Here is a 9,300-nt window from a genome sequence, read left to right as displayed (position 1 = left end):
AAATAAATTCAATGATGGAACAATTGTGTTATAAAATATTTTTATAGTTGTACTCAATTACAAATAGTGACACAAGTGCCCACCTGTAGGCTATATAGAGAATAACACAATCCATACATTTATCAACTCTGTCCATTAACCCAACAGCAGTTGACACTTTTTATCGGATCTGCAGACAGGACAGTATATACTCTATCAATTTCAAGTAACTGCTGCCAACACTCAACCATTTTCTACTCCTCAATCAGGTTATGCCTTAAGGTAAATAAAATTTGATGTTACTTGGTGCTGACTGAAAAATAAAAAATAGATTTGTCAAGCTCCATTTTATATTCACCCATAGGTGTACGGGCTGGGGGGGGGGGGGCGCCCCCCCCCCCCATTTTGGGCACCAAATGCTGGGAAAATTTGGGCACACAATTATACTTTGTAAAAGTTGTATAAAAAAATATTGTGTTCTTGAATGTGTCCAATTTAACAGCGAATTTAAATTCAGAGTGTCTATAGTTAGGCAATTAAAAAGAAATCTTAAGACTCATACCCTCTATTGTTTGGAGTACAGTAAGCCACGAGTTACAGTTACATAAACAACTGTTTTTAGTTGTGTATATTACAAGTAAATAAAATTTAGTTCTCTTTTATTGATGATTTAGAAATTAAGAACTTATTCATCGCAAAAGAGATTATTATTATGTAACATACTAAGAATCTAACTACATTTTTGGGGCACCAACCACCACCGCCCCCCCCCCCCCCAGTCAAAAATTTCCCCGTACGCCTATGTATTTACCAGAAGCAAAATCTTTCAAGCTAACTCTAATATCATTGTCAATAATTCCCACACTGTAAGTTACGAAAAATAGCACACCACAATAAACTCTGTCCCAAAATATGTACTGTTTAAAAATGAATAGAGTTTTTCCTGAACCCCAATGAAAAATCCCACAGTTTTATAAAAGACTATTGAAAACTCCTTGAGATTCGTAAAGTTAGTGTGCGATATGTGCCAAATTCTAAACCATTCGAGATCATTGGGAAATAAATATATTTTAAAGTGTCATCAAAATCAGAAAAAGATTGCCACCTCTTAATAGGGTGTCCACAAAACAATATGGAGGACAGAAGTGATGATATAATACATCCACATAAAAAAAAACCTGCATTTAAATAGGTTAATAGAATGATGCAAAAAGTATGTCTTGTAAATTCATTAGCAACTTTTGATCAGTGTTAAATACTGGTACTGTATGTACAATTAAGCCTTCATCCTCGCACTAGCATTCTTTAATTTTGTTGCTGACATAGAAAATTTTACTTACCAATCTAGAACTTTTAACAAGAGCAGCTTTTCTTTGATCTGGTTGATGATTTTCAGATGACAGAATAATACGTGTATGAGGCACATGTGACCAAGTCCTACCTAAACTTGGTAACCATTTTCCATCCTCACCGGACACTACATTATTAGTTACCTAAAAAAACCAAATAATATAATTTAGGTAATTATTATCCTATTTTTCATAGTTGATACACAGGGATAGTATTGAAGTGGAACCCTTGTGTACAAATATACAAGTTGTAACCGAGGGAGAGAGTAGGCGGGGAAACGGAGGGTGAAGAGAGAAAAGTAGACATGCATAAGCTTAAATGGAACAGGTACAAAGGTTGCAACCAGTGACTGCAGTTCTATGGATGCACTGGAACCCAAATTCTTTGCAACCAGCTTTTGTACAGGCCTCCAAGATCACAAGATATGCCTTATGGTAAAGGTGGAAAACCAGAATATATGGATTTAGCTTAAAGTTGAGTTTTTTTGTTTTAGTATTCCTATTTGTATATAGATAGTGCCTCATGTTCTACACCAATCTTTAGAAAATAATTCTGATATTTTAATTTAAAGAAATAGATCCCTTACCAAGACAGCAACAGAGTAATCAACAGCCAATATTTTCAATTTTTGACTAATCTGAACCATTAGACTATGACCTGTAACAAGTAATTACAACAAAGTAACAAAGATATAATAAAGTACATTAAAATACATTAAAATATAAATGTTTCATTATTACAGACAATGCAGGAAGACTGCACAAGCCATAGATAAAACAAACATATTCCAACTGTTTTAGAATGCTTACTACTTTGCTAAATTTCTAAGATAATCTTACAAGAGTTGTCGCATATTTTTACTTTTATCAGTAATGAAACCTTTATAATACACTAAAATCTGATTAAGAGTAACAACTCATTAAGTAATTAGCAGAAAATGATTAGAAATTATTTAGCCAATGCTAATGAGTATACAAAACATTTAATATCATGGATATAGGCATAAACATGGTGTATAAATATAAAATCAATTAGATGATAGCTATGGTCTCTAAAGCATCCACAAGATTTTCAAAGTGATCAAGGGCCACAACCCTGGCAGTAATTATCCGAAATCGTTGAAAATCAATAGCCTCTAGAGCGTCCACAAGATTTTTCAAAGTGATCAAGGGCCATAACTCTGGCAGTAATTATCTGAAATCGTTGAAAATCAATAGAACACTTCCTTTGATGACCTTAAACACTGTGTATAAATTTAACATCAATCAGATATTAACTTTAGCCTCTAGAGCGTCCACAAGACTTTTCGTTTCATGACCTTAAACATTGTGTTTGTATAATCTAAAGTTAAACGGATATTAACTCTGGCAGTTATTATCAGAAATCAGAGAAAATCAATAGGATTCTTTGTCTCATGACCTTAAAGACTGTGTATAAATTTAAAGTCAATCGGATATTAACTTTAGCCACTAGAGTGTCCACAATTAATTGTGGACGCTGGATTGACTGACGGACTGGGGCGAAGACAATATACGACCACATTTCAATGTGGGCATATAAAAAGATATTCAAATTTCAACTACAGCAGCAGAGTTCTGCATAATAATAATATAAGATACCTATAAAACGTTATGCAGTTCACACTTTACTTTCTATTGGGAAGTGTCCTTAATCGGACAGTTTTCTCCTGGGTGCTATTAGGTATGAAAGAACAGAAAATTGTCTCGTCTCCAAATTTATGAAGTTCACTCACTATAATTTTAGTTGTCACTGGCAACAGGGTAACCTTTAATTTTCACTCACTGGAGGTACATGATAATATGTAAACAGTTCTTACCATCAATCTGATTACCGCCAAGTATAGGATATATAACGCTAGCTATACAATCTACTATTACCAACTTTATATTACTATAAAACACATCAGACTGTAAAAAAAATATCAAGTAATATAATTAGGTTTGTTATATCATCTTTCAGATCTATAAGCACTTACTGTATATTATTAATCCATATAAACTACATAGACACTGCAAGAAATAAATAACAAATACCAGAATCAAAAATTTCAATTACCCACTTCATAAATATCTACCGCAATTAAATATGAAGGTACATGTATAACAACTACGGGTAGCTGAAGTTACTTATACAGACCTTCTTGTCAAGACAAGATCTGATTTCCTCTATAACTTGAAATATTTCAAATACATCCGAACATGCACAATGTTTAACACGATTTAATATCTCTTCTTCACTCTGAAACAAATAAACCTATTCTATAGTAAGGAAATAAACCTGCTATATTTTTTTGACTATCAAAATTAATCCATAAAATTGAAATAATTTCATGTCAATGAGAGGTAGCGATCATTGGTGAATTTAACATTTGACCACTCACTTTATATTCAAAAAGGAAATGGAATGTTCTTTAACATCCTAAACGGGCATACACCATGCCGTGTAACATCATCGAATTTCAACTGTCAAGGTTTCTTTTAATTATTCTGGTTATATCATGCAATTCATGTCAACACTTTTATACCATAGTTGACTGACTATACAACATAGAATAAGCAGTACATGAATACATGTGTACAGCAATGACAAATTGAAATGAAATGAAATGGGAGGGAGAGGGGTTTAACATCCACTCAACAGAAACTAGATAATTTCAGGACTAACATACAGTTCAATTTTATTTCATTAATTCGGTTGCACTAGGAGTCTGAACTCAATGACAGATCTTATCATGCCACCCAATCCCGCTGAAATGAAATGACAACCCAAACAGAATATACAGTACATGATATGAATACAGTACATAATGCTATAATCTAAATTAACCCACCAAAATTAGGTGTCAATAAAACACTTCTATCACAGATGAATACTGCAGTGATATCAGGTGATTTTCAAAGAGTATGCATAACTTGCTTTAGTGCTTCACAGAGCTTCATAGATCTAACAAGCCAACAGTGAGGCTGATGTCCCCCGCCGAAATGCCAAAATAAATAGATGACACATATTAATTACTTGCATGTTTATCTTTTTCAAAAGTATCGAGCAATCAAACTGAAAGTTTCATCACTCTCTATCAGATAGAATCAACCTAATGAACATAACATCAAGTTTAAACATTCTACCTCAATTAAAAGCAGAGTTGTTACATGTATGTTCCAAAGTCTTGACCAATCACATTGCTTACCTTCAGAAGAAAATGTTCATTATCGAACTTAATTAGAACTGAAGTTATTGTATCCCAAAGCATCAACCAATCAAATTACTTATCTCTGCTTACCCTAGGCGAGTTATTGTGTCCCAAAAAGTGTGACAGACGGACGGACCCATTTTAATAGTCCCCTGCTTTCTTCGTAACATGCTCTAAAATTGGGGGAGAAAAATTTACTTTTGAGAGTAACAAAACTTAACACAGTTATATGGGACAACAATCACTGGTTTATTATACACAAGCACAACGTTTCAATAAGTATTCTCTTATCCTTTTCAAGTACAATGACATTTAGTAAACACGTTTTAGAGAGTAACCAGCATCTTTCTAGTACAATAAATGGAGACTTATACCTGATTTTGTTGACCTATTAACTCTAAAACTCTGGTAGAACTAAAGCTACATGATGTATCTATATATATGACATTCGCTTGTTTGACTGCTGTTGTACATAAACAACTTAAACAAATCTATAATAAATAAATAAACATACATAAATAAGGGAATCAAATAAATAAAACAATTATCCCATTGGGACTGAGGTGCATTTTACACAATCGACTTTACTTTGAGGTCAGGCAACCTCAATTGAACAAATTTTGTTGTTAAGTTAAAGAGAAACTTAACCTGAAATTGCTGGCATTCTGAAATTCTGAATATTAGATTTCAGGGGTCCTCTGTCAATTTATAGTCAGGATATTAAATGAGGTTAAAGACAATTTTACTTATCAATGTCCACTGATTTCTTTTGATTGTCCATTTCATTGCATAAAGCTACTTTGAAGACATATACCCAGCAGGTGCAATTTACCGGTATTTGTATTATATTTCGATACCTGCGTTTTGCCGACTGCTATACCACCACATATCTCAGTTACCTCCCCTATATAAACACCTCCATTCAGTAATTCATCCAATCTATAAATGATAATGTTTGCAAAATAGTTATTTTAGATACAGTTAACTTTTATGTACCTTTCCTTTTTTTTTAAGTTATCAACTACCACAATGTAAACAACAACAAAAAAAAATTCTTCATAAACTTTTATGTGAGATACCATCACTGGCTAAAAAGCTCGATCAAATTAAGTGAAATAATGAAATAGACCTTAACGTCCTACTGTTCTGCTCCTATACTGGGCTAATGAAGACAGACATACGCCATACAGTGTGCTACGAGGGAAATTTTGCCCGGACAGCGGCACTACGGCCTACTCTTATATCGAATTCCAACTGTCAAGGGATCTTTTACGTGCACGCCAATGTGTACACGGGACCTCAGTTTTTCGTCCCATCCAAACAACTAGACAGCTGTCCTTGTCAGGCCCTCTGTCTTGCATCACTGATCAGGGGGAACCACGCCAGAAAATCTGCGTCTTACCCACTTAGCCACCGTGATCCCCTAGAATTGTTTGATATTTCACTTTCGATCAAATGAAATATCAAACACTTCGATTCATTGCAATTAAATTGATTTGATCACACAAGAGGCACTGTTGATTATGTATGCATTAACAATATTCCGAATGAGATTAACATCTTGGTTTTATTGAATAATTTCGATTTTGAATCCATTCACCAATTTGTTGTTTAAATTGTGTCGAATGTGACCAGTATTGGCTAAAAAGAAAATCAAGGAGATTTACAGAGTTGTATCAAGGCCTGTTTATACCTCTTTATACCTGTTGATAGATAAACTATTCCAGAATCACCGCATTGTAACAAATCCCTACCATTTTTTACACTAGATGATAGTTTTACAAGCATATGTCTTTTCATTGCTACCAAATCCTGCAAATTATATCAACAAATAATAATGAGACACATAAAATTAACATCAATTGCCTTCGAATTAGTCGAATGTACTCAGACAGTTGTCACAAAATAAATCGTGAAACAGAGTAATCTAGATTTAATTGCACGTTTTCGGATGCTGGATGACTGTCTGAGACATTGGTCTGGCAAATTTCTTTTCTTTTTGACGTCGACCTGCGAATGCAGCTGAAATAGTCTGATTGATTGATTACAATTTGTCTGGTATTCAGGTGGTCATAATGTCCAACCTCGTGGGTTTTCTCCGGGTCCTCCAATTTCCTTCCACTGCTAAAGACCCCTACACGCAAGCGATTTGTTGAAATAATTAATTCGACCATACATTAGTCCCGAAATGATCTAGTTTTATGTCGAGTGGATGTTAAACTCCATTTCTCTAATAAAATGGGATTTGGTTTTGACCATTTTTTAGTAAGTTGCTGTACTCACAGACTGGAACAGCTGTATGAAAACATGTTTGCAACCCTGCCTCTAAAATCTTCTGGATGTGAACCGCAAAACGTTATGCATGTGCTTTCAGTTCGTTTGCAGTCAATAAACGTCTTTTAAACGAGAACGTCGGTGGTTCAGTGGGTAAGACGTTGGCTCCCTAACCTGGAGGTCGCGTGTTTGATACCTGCGTTGGCCGAGAAATTTCATTTCATTGACGTATTCTTAACAGTAATTTTTTCGACCATCTGTTCCAACCCGCCTCCTCCAACCTATTGGGTTCCCACGCCAATATGAGGAGAATCAAATAGATAGTGCTTGGGTTTTTTGTTAGTGTTTCTAAAATCTGAAAAGCTCAGTGTCTTTGCAGGTTTGTAAATATCATTCAAGAATTCAAATAAGGCTTATAAAAACAGGTAATATATTTTGGACAGTTGATTCACAATGCAAGGGAAATAACTCCAATTATTTCTCACATGTCAAGTTTGTAAAGATCAGTATCAGATATTTCACTTTATGGTTGGACCAGTTTTAATGGTGCATTAGATAATAATGTTTGTGCAACTTCTCTACAATGTCATAGGTTAGATCTAATTGTATTTAAAAAACAAAAAAAAAACAAAAAAGACTCTAGCACAGAAGCGCCCAGCAGAGGCCGAAACTTAACAAATGTTGACCTTGAAACTGAGAGGGAGTGCATTTTCTTGCGAGAGTTCCTCCAAATCTCTTCCTAAAAAATCTGTTACTGTTCTTATCCCCCTCTCTTCGAAGACTTGCAATGCCCTTTCTGTGATGAGAGGCGACAAAAAAACTTTCAGCAAAGTCATAGTTAATTTAGAATATTAAAATCGTCTTTTGCAATCTTTCCCGCGGTTTCTCCAAAATGTAAACAACCAAGTTAGATAACCGATACAATATTGCAAATTGTCTCCCTTGTCGCATCGAGCAACTCTCCACTGGTTAGATCTATTTGATAAGGCCAACTTCAAGTTTGGTTAAAGGTCACGAGATGTAAAGAAGGCTAGCGCAAATCCGAACCCAACCCAAGATACCTATCCCCAACCTTTATTCTAACCCTACAGGTGGCCTTAAAAAAAAAGCCAGCTACCATTTAATTTTCGTACGTTAGTTACGTACGCTTAATATTTAGATCTAGCCGTGCCCTTCACAGACTGAAAAATGGGGTTTCCGTAAATGAAATGGAATGAAATGAAATGGCCGGGGTATTAAAAAAAACGTCCTAGGCCTAAGTACTGTTCTGTACCGAATGGGCTAATGTCAGTAATGAAGACGGACACACGCCATGAGGACACGTACGTGGTATGAGGACAATTTTGCTCGGAAAGAAGCACTTACATGTATAGTAGGCCTACCAGGCCAGATACTTTTTATTTCGAATTCCTAGAGTTCTTTTACATGCTCGCTAATGTGGACACGGGACTTCGGGTTTTCGTCCCATCCGAACGACTAGACACTGCTCCTCTTAAGGCCTTCCGCTGATCATACAGAACACAGGGGAAAACTACGCCTGAAATACCCGAGGTATTTCTCGGTCAACACCGAGCTTCCGGGGTTTAACTTGCGCGCAGGGGTCTTTAGCAGTGGGGTGGGGGAAACTTAAGGACCAGGAGAAAATTCTCGAGGTATAGGCGACCCTATTGCTTGTCACGCACAAGCTGGGAATCAAACGCGCGCCACTGAACTCGATCATTTTCCCTTTAATGTGTCGGTAACGTATCGGTAACGCAATTCATCAAAGGTAGCCTACTTCGAGGTCTGGTTTTTATTCCTTGTACAATTTCCACATAAAATAACAGGAACCATCAAACCATCAGTGAATTCAAGGCTGACCCAGAAAGAAGATAGTTGGCTTAAAGGTAAGCTATCAACATGTTTTTCATTAGGCTACTATCGGTATTCCAGTTCGGTACATAGCACATGTAGCCTACTGCAGGCAAACACGGGTTGTTCTCATAGGCGTACGAGCCAGGGGGGGGGGGCAGCTGCCCCCCCCCCCCCCTAACTTTCGGGCAAGCTGACTTTTCGGGCAGACGGGTAAAGTGAAAAAAAAATTATATTTCATCTACTTGGCAAAATAAAGTGCCCGAAATCTAATAAAACACTAATTTTACGGGCTGGAATAGCAGTAAAACGCGTTTGCGGCCGTCAAATATTCCAAAAATTTTCTTGGGGGGTCCTTACAAGGTCAGCTCCGCTTCTTCGCCTCTCGAAGAAAACGGCGCTGCTGTCTGTAAACCTGAAATTTTTTCGGGCATTTCCCTGTCACCGAGCCCAAATAAAACACTAATTTTACTTATCTTTTAATTGAATACCACGAATTTGTACTGAGTTGACTATGGATTAAAACATTTTGTCTGGAGCCACTCTGCTTTGTGCGACATTTTTCGGGCATCGATTATTATTTGTGAATGCAGCTGGAACAGTCTGATTGAATGGTTGGAATTCAAAATGGGATT

The 9,300-nt window shown here is 36.1% G+C and overlaps 1 protein-coding gene across 3 annotated transcripts; it reads right to left on the bottom strand.

Annotated features, from left to right (window-relative positions):
- Positions 1–19: 19 nt before the first annotated feature.
- Positions 20–7,858, bottom strand: LOC126825075 (DNA repair protein RAD51 homolog 4). 3 transcript variants are annotated; one of them, XM_050554520.2, is made up of 9 exons: positions 7,501–7,858; positions 6,234–6,352; positions 5,398–5,479; positions 4,915–5,031; positions 3,487–3,588; positions 3,167–3,257; positions 1,916–1,986; positions 1,320–1,472; positions 20–292 (listed from the first exon to the last, which is right to left on the bottom strand). In XM_050554520.2, exons 1-9 carry the CDS (start codon positions 7,648–7,650, stop codon positions 257–259), a joined length of 921 nt encoding a protein of 306 aa, XP_050410477.2. In that variant the 5' UTR covers positions 7,651–7,858; the 3' UTR covers positions 20–256. The 3 variants fall into 3 exon arrangements, with proteins under 3 accessions (XP_050410477.2, XP_050410479.2, XP_050410478.2); XM_050554521.2 differs by lacking the exon at positions 7,501–7,858 and adding an exon at positions 6,824–7,464 and having other exon boundaries at positions 23–292; XM_050554522.2 differs by lacking the exon at positions 6,234–6,352 and having other exon boundaries at positions 21–292; positions 7,501–7,658.
- Between the last annotated feature and the right edge of the window lie 1,442 nt (positions 7,859–9,300).

This window comes from Patella vulgata, chromosome 6 (assembly GCF_932274485.2).
Source record: "Patella vulgata chromosome 6, xgPatVulg1.2, whole genome shotgun sequence".
In the NCBI taxonomy this organism is placed as follows: domain Eukaryota; kingdom Metazoa; phylum Mollusca; class Gastropoda; family Patellidae; genus Patella; species Patella vulgata.
The sequence above is the reverse complement of the archived record's forward strand: the minus strand, read 5'-3'. Positions and strand labels throughout refer to the sequence as shown.